At 41.1% G+C, this 22,123-nt stretch overlaps 1 protein-coding gene across 1 annotated transcript in view; it reads right to left on the reverse strand.

Annotated features, from left to right (window-relative positions):
- Positions 1 to 22,123, reverse strand: part of sorcs1 (sortilin-related VPS10 domain containing receptor 1) — a gene marked incomplete at its 5' end in the record, with an annotated part of 203,738 nt that overhangs the window by 102,462 nt on the left and 79,153 nt on the right. The window contains 1 exon segment of the mRNA XM_080881344.1: positions 9,124 to 9,191. Coding sequence (XP_080737470.1) covers positions 9,124 to 9,191 — 68 coding nt within the window.

Genomic DNA, 22,123 nt, shown 5'->3' on the forward strand with positions numbered 1-22,123 from the left:
GTTCTTCAAAGCTGCTGGCATGTCACAATCACAAGGTTTTATTTATATAGCGCCGGTTCATCTAAAGTCATCTTAAGGCTATTTATGTTACAAGGTAAAGGCTTTACAATATTAGAGTGAAAATCCAATAATCAGATCATCCCCTATGAGCAAGAACAGTCTGAGGACAAAACTCCCGTTTAACAGGAAGAAACCTTAGTGAGGGAGAGCCATCTGCTGTGACTGGTTGGGGGTGAGGCGAGGGGAGTTAGCCAGTTCAGTAATTACTAATGATGGTTTGCAGCAGTCAACACGTGGAGAGTGAAAAAGGGGAGTGGAGAAGAAGAGCTCAGTGCATCATGGGAAGCCTCCAGCAGCTTAAGCCAATAGCAGAATAACTATCCGATGATCTGGGGTCACCCAATCCAGCCCTGACTATATGCTTTATCAAAAAGGAAAGTTGTGAATGCAATCTTAAAAAGAGAGAGAAGGTCTGTCTCCCAAATCCAGACTGGAATCTGGATCTGATAGCTGGAGGCTTTGCCTCCCACTTTATGTTTAGAGATCCTCTGAACCACCAGTAAGCCAACAGTCTGAGAGTGAAGAGCTCTGTTGGGAGAATATGATCTGTGAGATCATTTAAGATATGATGGGCCTGATTATTTGAAACACTGTTTGTGGGGAGAAAGATTTTAAATTAAATTCTGGATTTAACAAGGAGGAGAAGCCAATATGGGAGAAATGTAATTTCTAGTCTCTGTGAGAACTGTAGCAGCAGCTTTTTAAATTAACTGAAGGCTTTTCGGGGAGTTTTTAGAGAAACCTGCAAATAATGAACTTCAATAGTCCAGCCCAGAAATAATAACTGCACTTTCTCCAGAATCACTCTGAAAAGGATGTTTCTAATTTCAGTTGTACAGATGAACAAAAGCAGGGCTTTATTTTCTTTAATTTACACAGAATGTAGTTTTCACTCAAAACTTGCAACGGACCCTTGGTGTGATTTAAACACAGTAAATAGCAATGACAGAGAGTGATTCGCTGAGTTGCTGATGCTCGTTTTTGAAACCTAAAGATGTTTTCTGAGCCTGAACTAAAGACGCTCATTTATCTGCCCACCTGAGACTGGCTGCAAAAGTGAGTCATCCCTACTTCTCATCTTCAAATGTCCAACTTTGCAGTTTTATAGCACACAAACAAAACATGTTGGACTCCCTGGATGGCTTCTGCCCTCATCTTTAAGCTGTGGGACTGACAGGTGTCCTGACAGGCAGCTGCAGCTGCTAGCTAGACTTCACCTCTGCTAACCTGGGTCACTGGACTGGACATCTCAACCATGTTTGTGATTTCAATGCCTTTTGGAGCATTTTAATGGAATTATCTGAGAAATAATATGGCTTTCTGCGTGATATGGACTGTACAAAAAGCACCCTGGTGCGTTTGATGACCCTGGTGAAATCCACAAGCAGAAATGTATTAGCTAAACAATAAAGCTGTTCTATATACTACAAGTATCACTGAAGCTTTGAACTCCACATACTCTGTATGTTGGCAGACGTCTGAAGTAGGTAAAGTTGTGCCAGAAACTTAAGCTCTGCAGAGGAAAACATCCATAAATCTGTTTGAAATTCACAGGCAAAATGTTACCACTGCATATCGTCAGAATAGTAATCCAGCTGAGTTACAGTGGCAAGAAATTATTACTTTAGAGAGCATTATATTAAATCTCTGCTCTTTTATTTGGGCTTCTGAATTCTGAGTGTGTAAATGTGCCGACTTTATGATCCTTTGAAAGATGACACAATGGTGTGAAGCCACATTTCAAGGCTCAGATGACTAGACACTGGAAACAACACAGAGGAGTACATAATTCCTGGAACATCGACACTCACCATCGGAGAAGGTCAATGAACCTGGAATTGTAACTAAAAACAAAAAACTGTTTTTACCAGGCGGCAGCATCAGGGCTGAAACACCAAACTGAAAGTCCCAGAAAGTGCAGTTCCTGTAGTGGCCACTTGAAGCCGTCTTGAGGGTGTCTACATTTTAAATACAAGCTAAAGTTACTATATGGTGTTTGGGCCTTATGCTCAATCTTTAATTGGATAAGTTGAGGATTTCTGAAGGATTATTATCAGTGTTTATTGGCTGTTTGTTGTAATGTTGCTGATTAGTTTCTAATTCCTCTCTGGTGTGATGATGTGGAACATGCGCTATTAATAATTCTCACAAGTATCTCTTTGGATAGACTCCGACCTCATTAATTGAGGACTTGTAATTGTGAAACTGTCACAGACTTAATGCGTTTAAGTTTGAGTTCAGCTTTGTTGGCAGTCCAGCCTTCGCTTTAGAGGATTGTCTGCTTGGTCGGGGGTCAGAAACCTTAATTATCAAAACAGACATTTTTGGGTAATCATTAACCAAGAAAAATAGAACTGCAAACCATATTTGAAAATCATAATAAAGCTGAGACAGTCTATTATCAACATTATTAATCGATGAAAATAATTAAACTCTGTTGTGTGCCATGAATATTTGATACTTTGTTTTATATTTGATACTTTAACATGTTTTTGCTGTATTTTATGAAATGATAGACCTGAAAAAAAAAAAAACTTTTAAGATTTTTTTTTGTGGTAAAAAAATCATTTTAGATCTACTTTGCAACAGAGGCTCTAAAACTATGAAGGCCACTGCTACTTGTCTTTGTGCGAACAAAATTCAAAGGTCCAGATCAGTGTTTGGCAATTCAGTTTTTTCAGTTGAATTCAATTTTATTTATAAAGCGCCAAATCACAACAACAGTAACCTCAAGGTTCTTTATATTGTACAGTAGATCCTACAATAATACATACAAAGAAAAATCCAACAATCACATGACCTCTTATGAGCACTTTGGCGACATTGGGAAGGAAAAACTCCCTTTGAACAGGAAGAAACCTCCAGCAGAACCAGGCTCAGGGAGGGGCGGGGCCATCTGCTGCGACCGGTTGAGGTGAGAGAAGGAAGACAGGATAAAGACATGCTGTGGAATATTAACAAGTATGATTCAGTGCAGAGAGGTCTATTAACACATAGTGAGTGGGAAGGGTGACTGAAGAATAATAATAAAACCATAGATCTGTAAACACAACAATACACTGGTTGTTCAAAAAGAAAATTACATTACAATTTCCATCCAGATTTTTTGTTTGTTTCTTGTAGATGACGCCCACAGCTATGGAAACTCAAGACCAGCTGATTGTGTCTGCTGATTTCCAGTATTTTGTACCAAAGCTCATAGATGTTAAACATTTGTAGCAACAGTGTTAATATGTAAACAGAAGTGGTGCATGTTGCCCCCCTCAGCTGAATAATCACCACTTGTTAATGACCATCACCAGTGTTGGGTGTTGTTACTTTGAAAAAGTAATTAATTATAGTTACTAGTTACTTCTTCAAAAAAGTAGCTGAGTTAGTAACTGAGTTACAAAATTCTAAAAGTAATTAATTACTTGAAAAGTAACTATTTCATTACTTTAAAAAAATGTTTAACCCTCTGGAGTCCAGGGTATAATTGGCCATTTTTAACTACTTTTGAATTGTACCTCTATATTTCACCCTTAAAAACTATTTCCTTTGCCTTGTTTGGTATCATCCTTTTCAGCACAACCTCACGTGTCTGAATTTACAGTTATGTTTTCATTTTGACATACTGGTGTTAGGAGTTGGGTTCTGGTTATGTGGTGTTTTTTGTCTGTATGTCTTTTTTGGTGCCTCCCTTTTTGTAGGCGGGGCAGTGAGTCACTGAACCTGGCACACCTGTTACTCATCAGCTGCATTCTTCAGAAGTGTTCTTTAGGAGCTACCTGACAGAAGACTAGTGTCGGAGTATTGGCGTTTTTGGAGAGTCTGAAATTCTGCCCCTGCCTGCTGGAGCCGTTGGATTATTTCTGGTGACTGTAAGGAGTTTTGGTTCCTCCCTAGGATTTTTGCCTCGACTGGTTTGTTTTCCGTCTGGAGGTTTTGGCATTAAACAGTACCAAGTAAGCGCTCCAACTCTCTGTAAAGTTTACTTTAAGCTTTTCTCGGTTATCGGGCAAAACCCTCCTAATTCTCGTCCCTCTCCTTTTTTAGATCGAGCGCACTACCTGTGTGTGTTTCCATCACCTGCACGTCCTGGCTCCGCGTCCCCATTCATACACTGTTGTATATACTTTGTCCTTGTAAATACCTCCCCCCTCACTGTAAATAAACTGTCTTCACCGCAACTCTGCCTCTGTGCGTTCTGCTCCCTGGGTCCATCTGCATTTGCCATAACAAATGTATTAACACAATTGATCTAAAAGCAGACAAAAAACATAAAATCATAGTAAAAAAGTTATATTTTTTACTGTAACAACCACAAAATGTTTATTGAATCATATTTCATAACTTTAAATGCAAATATAAATTGTCAATTTTAAATTCATACGCACAAGTTTTGCAAACAAAGTTATTTGCAGCCATTTACCTTTTGCCCTTTTTTTTAAAATAACCATTTCAAACTATTTACATAACAATCAGCTGTTCCACATTCAATAAGATGCCACACAAATTATTTGTGCCACTCCAAAAATTTCTGTTGACTATAAAGGAGAACATCACAGCCTGATACCTGCAGCTCTGACAGGTCTCTTTTTCTGCTCTCTCTCTCTCTCTCTCTCACTCTTAAAACTTCCCCCTCTTCCTAAACAACCAAATGTCATGTTGCCATATCATTTTTGATTGGTTGACATGGTGCAGAGAGGGCTTGCTAGCGCTGTCCTTAGACGTTAAACGTGGCAAAACTATTGAGGAAAAAACGCCACGTATATATTGTTTATCATGACTCTGGTTTTAGTGGCCTATCAACACAATTTATAAACTGGTATATATCACCTTGTTGCTTTGTCATCTTAAAGTGGTCATGTGATTGGCTTGCCACGACTACTTTGTTCTTCCTCAGTCAAACAGCAGCACTCATGCGATTGTTTTACCCCCTTTGCGCCAGGTGTTTGTGCCAAAAAGTGATCGCCGCCCGCAGGAGCGCGCGCAGCTGCTTAAAGCTGTAGCGCCCAGATTACTTACATAGACAGCTACTTCTGTGCAACTGATATAAAATGCTGTAAACTGAAGTCTGTTTGTTGAAAAATAGTAACGCGACTGCACCGCATTTTCTTGTTAGTAACTGTAACGGCGTTGTAACGATAGAAATAGTAATTAGTTAGATTACTCGTTACTGAAAAAAGTAACACCGTTACTTGTAACGCCATTATTCCCATCACTGACCATAACAGACAGTACTGGACAAAAGGAAGAAAAAAATTCCAAGTCCTTATTTGGGACCAGGCATTTGGGTCTTTAAGACTCCCTTCAAGCCTTCTGTATCAATAAATGAAGTGAAAACAAACATAGAAAAACATCTAGTTATATCAAGGCACATCAGTGTGAGGCTTTTACTTTATTTGTCTGTTATTGCTATAACAGGTTGACAAGCACCCATCACATCACATGACAGATATACGGCATGATGAAGTTTCAAGCTGTTACCTCATGCTGCTATTTGGGGCCGCAGCAGGCAGAGATGCTTCAGACTCTGTAAGATCTTCTGGATTGCCGGCAGAGCAGCGGGCTATCTTAAATGTAGTATATGTGGCTTTGCTCTACGCTCTATCTCACTGACTGTAAATTGTCCACTAATGTTCTACACTCTCATTATCCTCTTCACTAGCTCAAAATGTGCATCATCTGTTCACTCATTTGTCTTTCTGTCAATCTGTCTGGCTTATCCACATGCACCTTTAATCATGTGTCCATTACAAGAGGCTCTGTTTTCCCAACGTATCAGATTTATAACGATGTCAGTGAAGCGTCAGTAGCAGATGCACCATTACCAGGGTAATGCGGTAGCGGGATCTGAGACACAAAGCTACAGCCTCACTTGATCCTCTATGAGGTACGTGCAGTCATATAATGGTACATTTGCTATAGCCGTGCATAAGAGCTTAAGCCTCAAGGCTGTCTCTGTGGAAAACTGTGTTGTTATTCTGCAAACCAGATGGCTTTTTACTCCACAAACGGCACGAGTAAAGACAGACAGTCGAAAAAATCATTTAAGCATTTTAGAATCAGAGTTAATTTCCATCCTTCACATTTCCATTGGTAAAAAAACAGCAAAAGCGACACTCTGGGGTCCACTTGTAAAGTTTTCACACAGAAACACAAACACAAATGATTGGTCGCACATATTTGCTGAAAACAAAACTAATCTCACCTCTGTTTTCAGGCTAGCTGGTACTCTCCAACACTCAACTTCAAAAAGGCTTGAAATATTCTAATACCTGTTTGAAAGTTCATAACTTCAACATAGAGGCAGGAGAGCAGAGCAAATAACCCACAAACTTTGGTGAAATTGACGATAATGACAGTGCAGATGCTGAAGACACAGACAGGCTTGAATCCTGAAGCCAGATTTCCTTAATTTTGACTTACAGCAGATCAGCAGGTGCATACTAACTGTGGCAGACTGGTGCACAGTAATGTTGGCCTTGCACTCACATGTAGAAGAACAACTCTACTATGATGTAACCGAATTATAGAAACTGAGGTACAAGTGGATCGTTGGCCCACTGGAATCCTGAAGTGTCTTGATGGTTCAGGTTATGACCATGCCTCTGCCACTGTGGAAGCTAAAGTGGAGAGCAAAATACGATCAAGTCTTACTTTAGGACTATTGTTTATTCTAACCAAATGCCAAAATGTTCTGTTTATTCACTGGAATGTCATCATTTGATAACTATAACCATGGAAATACAGCGAAATCACAGAATTCCATGTGACTCACACATACAGTCAATCACTCAACTCATTACGTTTATAAAACACACCTGTCCACAGAATCAATTATCAGTTTCTTCCATTGCAACCTGTCCACCAACTCTGGGAAGACCAGAGAGCTGTCCAAGGACATCTGGGACAAGATTTGTAGTATGACCCAAAGAACACCATCGCAACAGTCAAGCACAGAGGTGCAAACTTTAGGCTGTTTTTCTGTTAAGGGCACATAATGGCTTCACCACACAGGAAGGCCAATGGATTTGACCATTGGCCTTCCTTAAACTCTTGGATGAAAACTTGCTTCCCTCAGTCAGAACCCTGAAAATGGGTCATGGATGGGTCTTCCAGCATGACAATGACCCAAAACATACCACCAAGGCACATTGTGTGTGTTTGGGATCACTGCCATGCTGAAAACTTGAAAGCATATCAGATGCTTTCCAGCTGGTATTGCTCTGTAGATCGAAATCTGCATGACAAATTTGGAAATCACTACAGTTTAACCAGGTGGGCATTTTTAAAGTGCGTGCTGCTGATTTATATACTCTAGACAAACTATAGTAATCCAATTGCTTTAATTTACTGCGCAAGCTGGTCTGTGGTGTATCAGGAAAAATGAGTATTAGTCAGTTCTTGTGTTTACCTGACTTTATGTAGATGACTCAAAGTGAGGTTTTGAAAGCACAGAAGGTAAAAAATGTACCAACATACCAAAGTCTGTTCAGGGTTTTTGTTTGTTTGATTTTTAAATAACCTTGGACGTGTGAAATTTAATGAACAGACCCACAAAATCAAATTTAGATGTACCATCTCGAATCAGCCCAACCTTCATGACTCGGTATACAGGCGCACTTCTCTGAGAGTTTTAAAGTTTGATATTCTTTAAAGAACTGAGTCCATCAGGAAAGTGAAAGGTGCAGGGTGGCGTTTCCTGTCATCACACGCAGTGAACAAGCTCTCGATGCTTTACATTGTTACAGTGAATATAGTATAAATTCACAGTATTTAGTGGAACTAACATACAAAATACTTGATTGTTTCTTTAACATATCACAGAGAAAGAATCTGTGTCTGACACTTGCTGACACTCGGTATCATCGCAAGACAAGGATCAGCTTGTTTGAACACTTTGCTGAAGCTACATGAAGTTAAACATTCAAACTCACGCTGCTATATTTTTATGGCTGCAACACTACATCAAATGGAAATACTCTGGATGTTTTGTGCACGTCTCCCTCGTAATTCTGTCTGACACGCAGTCTCTCTTATCGCCACTGGAATTTCAAATCAGTTCTGTGGTTTGGAATAAAGCTCAACAGCAGAGCTGGGAATCCAGCACAGTAACCGTCAAGCTACTGTTGGATCTTTGCACACAGGTGAAACTGTAAAATGAGGCTTTTTTCTGTGTGTGATTTAAATTGAAGCTTTTGTTACCATTTCACTTTGAAGCTTTGTCGCCATTTAATTTTTGCAGTTCAGTTTCAGGGATCTTACACAATTATTCACACAGAAGCTTTACAATCTTTTTCCTTTTAAATAAAGTAAAAAATCAAAAGAAGAGATGCCATGCACTGAAAACCTCTGATGATTATTCTTGTTTGTGCAGCACGAGTTATGGTGAGCAATTACATTCAGTTTTCTGCAAACTTCAGAAAATTGGTTTCCATCTAGTCTGAGACTTGGCTCAATTACAGAAAATTAAGAGATTCTTCATTTTTGTTTTCATGCTATTAACCGTCAAAATTCTCTCCAAACAAAGATGTGCTTCTGTCCCAGCTTCTGAATTTTTAAGTTGACTGTTGAGACTCTTTTTCAGACATTACATACACCCCATTTCCTAAAAGGCATCTGCAAATATTACATCAGACTACAGTCTGAAATGAGGCTAGTGATTTAAGTTAGGCTACACTTGTAACAAGGCTGGTCGAGGTAATTTGCCGGATAAGACCACCAGCTCCACTGGCAGTGATTAGTGACTTTCATGTGAGGGATTTTTGATGCCCACAGACATTAAAACCAACCGAGGACATTGCTGTTAAGGCTCGCCAATTAACAGATCTTTCTTTCCCTTTCCTTTTTTTTTCAGGCTGTGAATGTTTCATTAATTCACATTATGAGAACTTTGTGAAAATTGGTTTCACTTATTCCTGCGAACAGAGCTGGGAGCAGCTCAAACCCCCGTATTAAAAACATCAGAAGTATATAGAACCGCGTTCGGTCCCCTTTGACCAATTTGTTGTGTCAGGCTCTGCTCTGCTTGAGGCTTTTCTGAAAATGTCATGAGCTCATGTAGTGTGATAAGCTTACCTCCATAATGAACTCTCGGTCACGCTGTTGAGGTTGAAGTCAAATAGTTTGGTCAGCATCAGAATCACCTACAAAACAAAAAAAAAGCGTTGCAATTAGTGGCCTATGCAGACTTATTAATCCAGTGAGTGGTGGCGTGTCAAACGGCAGCAGCGTGACACCAACGCTTTGAGGAAGAATACAGTTTGGCAGAAGCCATAAGTCATACCCCCTCCACCAAGTCAGCCTCAGACACTAATTTTTATGTATACTGAAACACAGGTTTTTGTTGTGACTGTATAACATAGACCTGACACAGAAAAAGTCCTGGTGTGTTCTTTCTCTGCCTTCAAAACCAAGTTTACCTGCTGTGCAGCCTGCCTTGAGTTTTGGGTGCGTTATGCTAGCAGATGCTAATGTGGACTCGAGCTGATGAGCGTTAGTTAGCTCAGTTCAGACTACAGTGACATCATTTGAGGACAGCTCACTCTTCTGGTGTTTGCTTTCCTAAAGAGCAGGAAAAGGTGGGAGTCTCCACTTCTGCTCAAGAGGTTCAGGAGAGCGAGCAGTGAAAAAAAAGAAACTTTTCTGGGAAGTGAATGCAAGCTCTCTGCAGCTTTTCAGAAAATACACATGAATCCGTTTCTTTTCACATAGTGGCTAAAAGCAAATACTCAATCTGACCAGGATGTTTTGCAAACAGCGCTACTGATTTCCATACCTGCTTCTATATTTATTCAAATGGGATTTTGGGACTACCGGCAACACATGTACAGCCAAACACAGCTTTTGCATGTTGTGCTGGTTAGCAGTTTGACTTTATAGGTTGGACAGTGTGCTCAGGAGATTGTGATTGCGATCTTTTCTCACTCACTTCCTGTTGTGCCATTTGTCTCCCGCAGATGTGGCTTGAAATTGGTTTAAATTAGAAGAGGAAAGCAGGGAGTTTCTCCACAGAGCCCATGCTATCTAAACTACTCCAGCCAATAGTATGATTAACTGCTATCACTAAATCACTTTATCAGAGCATTTCCAAAATTAAATCCATCCATCCATTTTCTGCTATTTATCCAGGTTTGGGTCAGAGGAGCAGCAGTCTAATCTCCACCACCTCCTCCAGCTCTCGTGAGATACTGACGCATTCTCAAGTCAGCAGAGAGACATAATCTCTCCAGTGTGTCCTCAGCCTGCCTCATGAGGTCTGCTTTTAGCAGAACTTTTCCGAAACACCTCACCGCCTTTTTTTGCCCTGACTACCTTAACTGGCCCCTTGCAAGCCAGCCTGAGCCCCGACCCCCTTAAGAGGACACTAATTTATAATAATAATGGATTGCATTTATATAGCGCTTTTCGAGACCCTCAAAGCGCTTTACAATTTCTGTCACTTATGACCCTGATCGTCTTTGTTCAGTCACTAGCAGCTGGTAAAGGTTGAATCATAAGTAAATTAAAAGCTCTGTGTTCATGCATAGCTTTGTTTTTCCCACAGCAGGCAGCTAAAATATCAGCATCACTACAAATGTTCATTCTCTTTGTGGAATAACCACAAGACACCTGATCTCCTTCACCTGACGCAGTCACTCATCACCGAGCCAAAGTTGTGACTTGTCTGCAAACCTCATCCTAGCCATCACAAACAGTGAAGCCAACCATAACTAAATTACATTTCTCTAGCGTGTCCTCAGTCTGCTTCATGAGCTCTGCAGACGTCTCGTGTTTCCTGTATTTCTTTATGAACAGAACTGGGAACAAAGGGCAGCCCTGGTGAAATCCAACAGCAAGTGTGCGCAAGAGTCTGACTCCCTGAGCAGCCCTCAGAGCACAGCACACCCCAAGAGACGTGGCCTCCAAGTGCATACAACAAACTCCAGCACGTTATTTGTCCCATCATGGACGATTTGTGAAACACGGGGTGTCGGCGTTGGAAGCGTACATTTAAATGTAATTTAATTTCAACACCACCCATATGTGTGAGCAGCTTCTTCTGCACACGCTGCAGTTGCTTAGCATGATCGTATCTAATTGTTTCAAAGTCATTACTTAATCGCATAAGGCTGATTCTAAACGCCATAAATATTCCTTATTCCGCTCAGACCCCGAAGGTGCCAGCAATGAAGAAAAGTGGGTCAGCTAAAGTCTGGGGGGGAAAACAGATTGTGAGTTTCCGTGCTGCTTTACTTCTTTTACCCTTTGAGCAAAATGTGATGTTTCTGCCTCTGTTTACTTTGTGACTGGAGGTATATTTGAAATGGATAAAACTCAGAAGAGGCAGGAAAATGTTCTCAGGGAGCGCCGCGGTTTCACTTTAATATACTCTGTTTTCTAACAGTTGTGCTGAGTCCTTCCTTTTCCATGCCGTTTCCTTTTGATAAAGCTGTGTATTTTGCCGTGACCTTTCCATTATCAGATAACCCCTATGCATTGTGGGTAACAGGGCGCAGCAGTCTAGTTATATGAGGTGGGCGACTCTACCGGTTGTGTATATCTAAATATCTATTCACGTAGTGCATTGTTTGCGACGGCCTGGTTCATCCTTATCTCTGACTTTGCTGTCAGGGATATGTGTTGCTTCCCACTGCACACGCTAACATAAAGAACTTAAATCTGTGTAGTTTATACTTGTTGCCTTTAAGACGTACCACACTGTGCTAGACCAATATCCAGCTGATTCCCCTCGGCCTGACTGCCTTTGATACCTCCGCACTGCCTGTTACGGAGGCAGCAGCTGAACCGCCGAATGACTTGTGTGACTTTGTGAAACAGCTCCACCAGCATGGGGTTCCTGTGAGTACAAGCAGAACAGATGCACCTTGGGTAGCAGAATTACATCGCAAGGTTGGGGCTCCTGTGATCAGGCTTATTAAGTATGCGCTAACATCTGCAGCCCCTGAAACACTCGAAACGTGCGGTGCACTTGGCCGACCTGCAGCTGGCGGGGTTTCGGTGTCGAGGATGTGTTGTGGAAAATAACCGTCAGGACAACAACTAGTAAAAAGGCATTGATTAAGAGCGGTTCAGGAAGTGGCTGGCTGTTTTCAGTGTGGGGAGAATTGGCCCGGGGAATGAATAACCTTAAATGTCCGGACTAGACCTTTGCATGCTAATGACTGACCAAGTCCATTTAGCTGCCCAGCTGGAGGCTGAATTCACAGCCGCGCCACACAGTTTCCTTCTTTCTCTCTACTCGCTCTCTTTATTTCCTTTCGTCTTCACTTCCCAACACTGTTTCTGTGTAGGAGAGGGAGAGAAGGGGGAGGTGAAGGTGAGGGTAATGATGCAATTATGTTTTTAACATCTCTGAGCCACTTTGCTGCGTGTTTGTGTACGCGCCTGGTTTCTGGGGGAGGTGAAGCAGTTAAGCTTTTACATCCCTAAGTCGTCCCTTGTGACTTGTGTACATGTTTGCGCATGCATATTTGTGTGTGTACATGCTGTGAAAGGTAGAGCTCTGAACTCTGGATGGAGTAGTAGCCCGATGACTTGGCTGCATTAGTTGAAGGGCAGCGTGCGTACAGGCCCTTCTGTCTGCCACATATGGAGACTGTGTGGGCTGCCATCAGCGAGCGGCCCTGTCAGATGGGCTCCTACTGGAAAGTGCATATGCTCCATCACTGCCTGTGCCAATTAGGCCTGTGGGCTTCTCCTACTGTAAATACTACGATGAGGCAAGTCTCTTCTCCATCAAGGCCAGAAGAAACCACCTCTGCACAGACACGCACTAACTTCTGACAGTTTGGAGAAGTGCAGGAGAGCATGAAGGCATCAGAAGGAGATGGGACATAGCTGGTGTTACAGCAGGAATCAATGATTAGGAAAAAGCTTTAAAACAAGCTTCATGCAGGCTCACGCTCACGCCTGTGCAAAATACTGTATCGTATCTCTTACAATGTCGGTGTATATTCGTTTGGACAGGCGGCGGTGTCACAAATGTACAGTATGTGTCCCATACAACGACTGGAATGATGTCCACTGATGAAACAGTTGCTGCCATATGTCAAGAATATACAATAATGTGGCTTCAGGATCACCAGCCGTCCCTGCCTGCCCGACTCGAGATAACAAGACAAACAGAAACGGCATTGTTATGGTGGGCGCTAAAGCTAAAGCAGCAAGCTGTAACTTTTGCTCACTGAAACTAAAACAAGAACAACAGCTAAGCTAATGTCACGGGCATGACGCTGCTCAGCTTGTTGCTGTTGACTGAGCAGAGGTGTTTTGTTCGTTAGGCCACTTAACACTGACCTATGAACCTGTCAAGCATTAACAAGCACCTGGTTCATCAAGGGATGAACCAGTGTTGTGTCTACATGTAACAGACCACTTAGCAAAGAGCCGATTTTGCAGCACCTCATTTGTTCTCATTTCTTTTGTTGAATCTATGCCAAGGAAATGCAACAGTTTGACAGGCACAAAATAGTGTTTTTGCACCAAGAAGGTGATTCCCAGAGTGCTATTAGCCTAAAAACTGGCACATCTCAGTACAGTGTGCAGTGTGTCCTGTGTGGACCAAAAATAAACCTATACCCAGGGAACAGTATCTGAAAGCCATATCCTTAAGAAACAGGGAAGAAAATCCAAATATGCAGCTTCAAAATTGTTGTGAGTATGTATGTAGGAGGTCAGCAGAGAGTGTCTGCAGCTATTTGTAAAACAAAGAGCTCTGAAGCTCCTTCAAGAGTCCTGGAAAACTGAAGACTTTTAAAGAAATAACAATAACAATTTGGTGTTGAACAATAAAGGTGTTCGTACCAAATACTGACTTCTCATTAGAACTGTAGAAACTGTGTAGGTTTGCATATATTTCCTCTTTTGTTTCATCAGCATTAGATATCATATAGCACAAAGGGGATCAGACTAAGCAAACAGATGTGTCTGTTTTCAAACGGCATCACTGCAGTTTCCAAGAGGTTACACTTTTACTTCAGCTCAGGGCTGAACGAAAACAAAATAACTCGTTTCTTTGTTTCTTTGGCCACAATCAAACCATCAAAATTTAATTCATCCTTTGCTCAAGTCCCAAAATTGCGATAAACTCGACAAGCTTCCACTGAAGGACAAAGTTCAAAGAAAGAAACGAGTTTGTCTCTCACAGTTGTTCAAGAAGGCCTTCAGACGTACAAAGAAAAAGTCCAACAATATTAGTCATGCAAAGGGAAGCCGTAGCTGGAGGTAAGGATCAGTAACAACTGTGTCTGTGCAAAGCTTTAGGTATTTAAAATATCTCCCTATTATTTCTTTTTAATCAAATTTATGCCTTTGCTGCTAGCAAACACTGTTATCTCCTATACTGTTTGGTAATTGTCCTTGGATAGAGGAGAGAAAATATCATCATGGATCAGAATTCCCAAACATGCATATACAAACAACAATTACCGTTTCCTGGGGCGTGAGAAGGCAGAATAAACAAATATGAAATGCAGAGCATTAGCACATATTCTGAAGCTTCCAAAAGAAGGAAATGTGCTGCGTTCATGTTCTGCAGGGCATTATGAACTATTTGTTTTTCTCATCTCAGTTTTGTAATCACGTGAGACCAGATTTCTCCAGGGGACAGGGCTTTGTGCACCATTTCATTACTGCGAAAAAAGAAGATTCGAGCAGAAAACATACAAACAAAAGTTTGTTGCCACAGAGATGCATTTAAGTTTCCTTTTAATCTACAAATTAATTCTGCAATGAAGACTCGGGGAGGAAAAACAGCGCAATACACACACGGAAAGATGTAAACAAGTTTTACCTGCTGACATTTGGAGATGCCTCAAACTGTCAGGCTCATGGGGAATCATTGAGTCAGGAACGCGCCTCTCTGTGGATTAGCCTGTCACATCTTCCTTTGGAAAATGCACCACTTGTGCCTATTGCTAATATAAAAGTAAAACATGCCTGGGAAACATAGTTTTCAGCTACTTGTCACAAATCTAAAAATAATGCAGCTTCATCAAGATCAGAATTTATCAAGGCCTGTCTGGCAGCAGTTCCCGGGGAGGATATATGCATATACACACACACCACTGCATGCTAATGTTCACCAATCGGGGGGTGCTTATCAGTAAATAATCAGTCTTCTGTGGTCTCATTTGACCTGATTTCTCTCCACCATGACACCTAGAAGCTGTAGGAAAGTTGCACCATTAAATTCATATTTCCTCCTCCTCTTTTTTTTTTTTTTTTTAAGGTATCAGAAAACGTGCATTTTCTATTTTCACTTCCATTGGAGCAGATTATTTTGTGTGTGCTTGTGATGTTTGCAGAGATGTTTATGGAATACTGAGGAAGTCTGCAGCCTGCTGTTTCATTTGTCGCCTCTTTGATCCCCGCAGACCTGTCAGCTTTGTTTCGTTGTTTCTTTTGTGAAGACGATGATGCAGTCTCAGGGTTAACCACTAGTGTTTTCCCTGAAACGTGGCTTTTTGCAGCCTCTAATTGGTTGTTACCCTTCTTTGCAACTTGCACATTTTCTTTCAGCACATCTGATGGATGTTGTGTATGAAAATTATCGCAATTAAGTAGCCAATCTTTCAAGTGTGGAGCTGTTAACGCATTTGAAGACATGAAAGGCTTCAGAAAGATATTAACAGGATACTTGCTGGTAATGAGCATTGCAGTGTTTTAAACTGTCACATTTTGCTGTGAAGTAAGAGGCGAAATAATGCTGCGCTAACGTGTGAGCGATGATTTATCATGCAAAGCCACAATACCCTTACCTTCTCACGTCACATATTCAGCGTATTTGCATCTACACAGCTGCTTTTCTCATCACTCCCATTTGAAACAAGAAATCTTCTCCTAAACCAGGAAACGCAGATTTGGCCAAGTGCTTTTTTATTTTATTTTATTTGAAATGATGATGATGATGACCTATAGAGAGCTTAGCTGGGATTGCTGGTAAGCTGCCAGTGGATGCTGGACTTGGCTGAGGCTGCCCTTTGTTACCAAATCTGTTCATAACTTTTAGTGCAGCCAAGGTTCACTCTTCAGTGACCTCAGGATCACGGCTTTTTTGGGGGGAACAATGTGCTCCACAAATTGCTTCAGCTCACACCGGGACAATTTGAAGCGACATTCGAAGGAGCTGGGACGAATTAACGCCTCCACGTCTGAGGTCATAGTTCACGACCAGACAAGAATGGATTGACCACTTCAAGCTGGGAATTCCCCAAGTGGATGATTTCAAGTATCTTGGGGTCTTTTTCAAATGTAATGGTAGTGTGGAGGAGTGCCGTTTTTCACGTCATGGGGATTTTATACTAGTCTGCTATGGCAAAGAGAGAGCTGGGCAGATTTGATCCGAACACGACAGGAAGGTTCAGGCAAAACTCCTGGTAGTGACCAAAAGAATAGGATCGCAAATACAAGTGGCCTCTTGCTCCAAAGAATGTGTGAGCACTTTGCCAAATGCAAATGTTTAAGCTGCCAGCAGCTGCTGCTCATCTGCAAGCTGCTTTACAACCCACCTCCACCACAGGTTTTATTTACATGCTGTTTCTGGGGTTTGTGTTGTCTCCCTTCCCCTGGCTTTTCCTGTATGTACATAGAAGAGACAGAACCATATCACCAAATATAAACGATTGTAAGTGAAAATATTCTTTTGATGATAACAGTTTTGACTGAACTGTTTTCTTCTTAGCAATCTTACATATATATCATAATCTTATTGCTAAATGGCACACATCTCATATGATATATATCTGTGTGTGTGTGTGAAAGCATGGAACAAAACCTGCTCAGTGTTGAATTTGTGTACTTGCACAAGAATTGTGTTACTGCTGATGTTCCTGTGAAGAATGCGCATTTAGTCAATAAATCACTGTTTAGCACTTTGTCATAAAGAGGAGATAACGCCTGACACAATTACTGAAAAGAAATGCACGGATATTCGTCCTGCTGATAACAGACGGCGCATCACTCCACGCACATAACAGGCTCACTGTGCTGAATGGAGAGCCGAACAACAACCTTGCCTCAGTTGAGAGAAACGTCATCTTCCTATGCAGGTCATTTAAACAAACAGAGTGAATATATGAATTTTAATCACAAGTATCACTTCTTGTGTTGCCCTGGGATATTTTTTATATGAAGTAATAAAAAAAATGACTTGATTCATGTAATGCACGAAAGACTATCGACTTTTGGGAAGTTTATGAGAAGCGCTGCAAGCGGTGCCTTGCCCAGAGACAGATGCATTTGTCCCCAAGCGGTATTAATAAAGTACAGTCAGGAGTTTTAATACAACAAAGGCAGAGGTCATGCTGTGAAGAGGCAGCTGGAGCCTGGAAAACACAGTCGTGGAAATCTGTCATGTCATCTCTTTGAAATCTGTTATCATATGTACAGTAGATGGACTATAAACATCACACGAGAGGAACTTTACTGCTGAACGTGATTAATTATTTAAATTGGTGCTGTTAGAAGCACCGCTGTTTGGCTAATTGTTTAATATGCTTATAAAGAAATTTATAACAACTTCATCCCCAGACAAGACACGGTGGCAGCGGCGAGAAAAAAGAACTCGTCAACTTTGTCAAAGGGAATTAGGCTCACTGATTTTGTGTAATTTCATCCCGTTTGGATGCTTTAGGGCTGGGTAGCTGATGCCCAAGGCAATGCTAGATTAAAAGAAGCTCCCTTAGGACCTGCCTGGAGAGCAAACCGATGGTGGTAACTAACAAGCTCTTATGTTTTCTCCCTTTGTTCACATAATTCAGAATTAAAGATTCCCTGTTCTCATCATTTGCATTTGATTAAAGATGATTAGATAAGCTGTGATAAAAAAAGAGAAAAACACTTCAGTGGCTCCTTTTACCTCCGCTGCAGCTTAATCAACATGGACATCAATGTAGAGCTGACATTGACCCTCTTTTGTTGTAGGCCTTCTTCTCCTGTATCATCAAAGCACCGCATAAATTGCTCTTGCAAATGTTGACATTTTACATTTAATTCATTTGGTGATGCATTTCTTTAAAGAGACACTGACAGTATTTAAAGTGAAGATGGAAAATTAGACGATGATAAGACAAAAGACGATAAGGCTTTTCAGGGAGGAAATTGACACGTCTGTTAAGAGGAATACATCGTAAAGGGATGTAAATTAATCACACTGGTGACCTTGTCTCAACGCTGCCGTAATGAGATGATCAAGCATCGTCCCCTGGGAGTCTGGACGCCTTTTCCCACATGTTAATTGACAGTTGTATCACTGCCCACGCAATTAATAGAAGCATCGAATCATGCAGCACGCAAAGTAATCTACAGATTGCTTTGCTGCAGCAGAACATCAAATGACGTGACGTGTGCGCTGCGGTCGCTGCTTTCAAGAGACGCCAGGAAGGTCAAAAGCAAATATTCAGACTTCACTCGGGCCAAGATACTTTTGGCATTTGATCCGTCTCCTCGTGATACCATTCCTGACCAAGAATTCAACCTAGCCCACACAGGAAGTCATTCAAGGCCAGGCAGTCGAGCCAGCCGGGGCCTTGGCTCCAGTGTGCGTGTACAAGCTGAGGCAGAACCCATGCTGGCTCCCCTAATGCAGGAATAAATCCAAGGACAAATGAGCAAGTTTGGCAGGACTGAAAGTGAGAGCAAAGCAGGCGAATCAGAGGAATTGAGTCATTTCTCTCACTAAGTATCAGCTGTAGATGCTCAGTGGCATCTAACCACAGAATCCATTTGCAGACGATGCAACGAGAACTATTGATCTGAATAGGTGTCATTACCTGCAGGTTAATGTAGAGGACAAGAGTAAACATGATCAATGTCTATCTGCTGTGGCCTGTCTGCTTGGTGTCAATGATGGGCCTACACTGTATCCTCAGCTCGATACGACTGCTTCTTAAACTGCTGAGATAAATAGCTCCTAAAATTAGAATCCTTAGGATATATTCGTTACATCAAACTGCATTTTATCTTTTGGATTCAAGATGTGTTCTGGTGCACGCTGGACTAACAGGAAACGCTGTACGCACATACAGGATGTGTGCTGGAGGACAACCGTCATCAAATGCACACATTTATTGTAAAGTAGAATCCTTTTAAATAAGGGTAGAGGCACTCTGAACTCATTGGTGGTGTTGCAAGTGTATCTCTATTCCAAGGTGTCCACATGACACCCGATCCCCCTCTAATTTTGTCTTACACAGAAATAAAATATATAAAACTATATTTCTAATGTCATAGTCATTCGGGTATATTTCGGCATAAAATGTGAAATTTCTTGTCTTGACAGTCATACCCACCAAAACCACTATAAACCACCTCCTCAGTATGCTCAGTGGGATAAGAAAAGGACCTCAGACAGACGGCCATAGTGATCGATGTAGCTATACCAAGTGATGACAAAGTCAAGAAGAATGAAAATGAGAAGCTCCAGAAATATAAAGCGCTGAGCTGGAGCTGGAGAAGCTGTGGAGGGTGAAGGCAACAGTGGTTCCTGTGATAATTGAGGCACTCAGAGCTGTGACTCCCAAACTGGGCGAGTAGCTCCTGCAGATTCTAGGAATGACATCCAAGATCTCTGTCCAGAGGAGACAACAGCAAAGATACTGCACAGAACCCTCGAGCTCCCTCTGATAGACGACCCGAGCTTGAAGGATAAAGACCGTCCGCATATTTAGTCAAGTTAGAAAAACTTATTTGTTAAGGACATCTGTTAAATTTAATTTCTTTAGACTGTATGAGCATATATCACAGTTATGCACAGAATGACCTCAATTATGACATTACAACTAAAATTCCCATAAAAGACCTCCCAACTTGCCGCTGATTAAAAGAAAGAAACCTTTTTATTAACCTGGAGTTTTATCCTCCACAGGCAAAAAAGGCTGTTTTTTCTTCTACTGTGTGTGTGTGTGTGTGTGTGTGTGTGTGTGTGTGTGTGTGTGTGTGTGTGTGTCTGTGTGTGTCTGTGTTCACATTCGTTATTCAATGGCCTTCAACTAACATGAGTTTAATGGAGAAGGTCAACTACACTAAAATAAAATAAGAACTACAGGACAGGTGAAACACTTATTCCAAGACAGTTTTTATGAAATAAACAACATTTCATAAACTATTCATGTCAGGTTCCTGGGTCTGCTGACCCAGCGTTTTAAGTTTTAGTTTATTTGGATGTTGTTTATGTTTAAGTTCATTAGATTAGCGAAGTTCATTTGGTTATTAGACTCCTATTAGTTTCCCTCACCCTTTGTGTTTCATGCTGCGTGTCTTATGTTATCAAGTTTGTATTATCATGTCTGTCTCATGTTTCCTGTTTTATTTTGAAGGAGTCGTGTGTTCTTTGTTCATTGTATTTAGTTTCACTTCCCTTGTCCTGTCATTAGGCTCATGTCAGTCAGCTGTTCCTCCATGTGTTCCCACTTCCCCTGATCACCTCCTGTGTATTTAAGTCCTCTGTTTTCAGTGTGTGATTGTCAGGTCGTCTGTTGTCCACGCCATGTTTCCTATGCCATGTCATGCTTCCAAGTTTCTTGTCTAGGTTTTTCTTATTGTTTGTTTAGATTTCCCAGTTTAGGTTTGTGTTAATTTTGCTTCAGTTTGCCTTGCCCTTTGTTTGTACCTTTTTGACCAGCCATATTAAACGGCTCGCTTTTTGTTAATATTTCAAGTTCTGTTCCCTGTTCCTTGGAGTCTGCGTTTTGGGTCCTTTTGTCAACCCCTACAGTCTGCCCTCGCCAGACTGTGACAATTCAAGTTTTTTTTTTTTTTTTTATAGCACACATACTGTACAAGGTTTTTTATGACAAATGTTTGTTATCACTCTCAGAGGAAAAGGACCAAGCACAGGACACAGAGACGAAATAACATTTCTGAAATCTGAAAAAAATGAAAATAAAATAAAATAAAAAAATAAATAGATGGAACCAGGTGAAAGGTCCATGAAAACAGCAACCAGCTAAAGTTTCACAATAACACTGAGAAGTGGCAAATCCAGCACAAGTGAGACAGATCAGGTGGGACATACAGTTCTCAGGGACAAATAACTACCAAAGGAACAAAGTAAGACTGACAGCAGTGTAAGTAACTAATTACCAAATAAAAACAGGAAACTTACTAGAAACCAAAAGCACGACAGTCTGCACATCAGTCATCAAATAAGTAAAAATGATAGCTGTGCTATACTTGCATCTCAAATAATCTCTCTGAAAGAAAAAGTTTCTTATTTTTTTTCCTCTCACACTGTGAATCGCCGCTCTCTGTCACTCTCTGAAGCCTCAGTGCACACTCACCCAATGAAACAGCAGAGAGGGGGAGAAACGGCTTTTGCCAAGCGAGCGAGATGATTTTATGAAGCAGTAAGATGGGCCTACAGTCGGGAAAGTTTTTTTTTAGGCCTTTTTGAAAGAGAAATATCTGTAAGGGGATATAAAAAGTGGCTAAATCTAAAGACAAAGTCACTGCTGAGAGAGAGCGATGCCAGGCGTCACAGCAGGGAGGGTTTGGAATTTCTGATTTTAGAAAAAGACAAAAACTTGAACACAAACACAAACCCAAATAGCCAGATATTGCTGTGATGCCTTTATTAGGGCTGCTCAATTAATCGAATTTTAATCACGATTACGATCTGGGCTTTCAACGATCATTAAAAATGACTGAGCCGATTATTAGCCCCTCCCTCATGCTTTACTCTCGCGCTGCTCCATGTGGCAAATCAAGCGCACTGCTCTGCATTTCGAACACGCGTCACAACAATTAAGAGGACCCGAGGGAAGCTCGGAAAGCTAAGCAGAAGTTATTTGGAGAGGAGTGGACTGCCGTTGGTTGAAAAGAGAGGTAAAAAAAAAAACTTAACTGGTGTGGAAACATTATGGCTTCGCGGAGTCAGACGTGGATCAAGTAGACACAGTGTGTAAACTTTGCTATGGTGTCTTAGCTGCACCACAGAGCAACACTGCAAAGTTCACATTTTTCATTTATTTCTTATATTGCAAACATTTGCACTGTTATCAGTATTTGCACACTATTTTATATTATTTTTTTAAAGTCATTATTCAATACATTGTTATTGTTAAACCTTTAAAGCCGG

This window comes from Rhamphochromis sp. 'chilingali' (genome assembly GCF_963969265.1).
Source record: "Rhamphochromis sp. 'chilingali' genome assembly, chromosome: 4".
Taxonomy (NCBI): Eukaryota; Metazoa; Chordata; class Actinopteri; order Cichliformes; family Cichlidae; genus Rhamphochromis; species Rhamphochromis sp. 'chilingali'.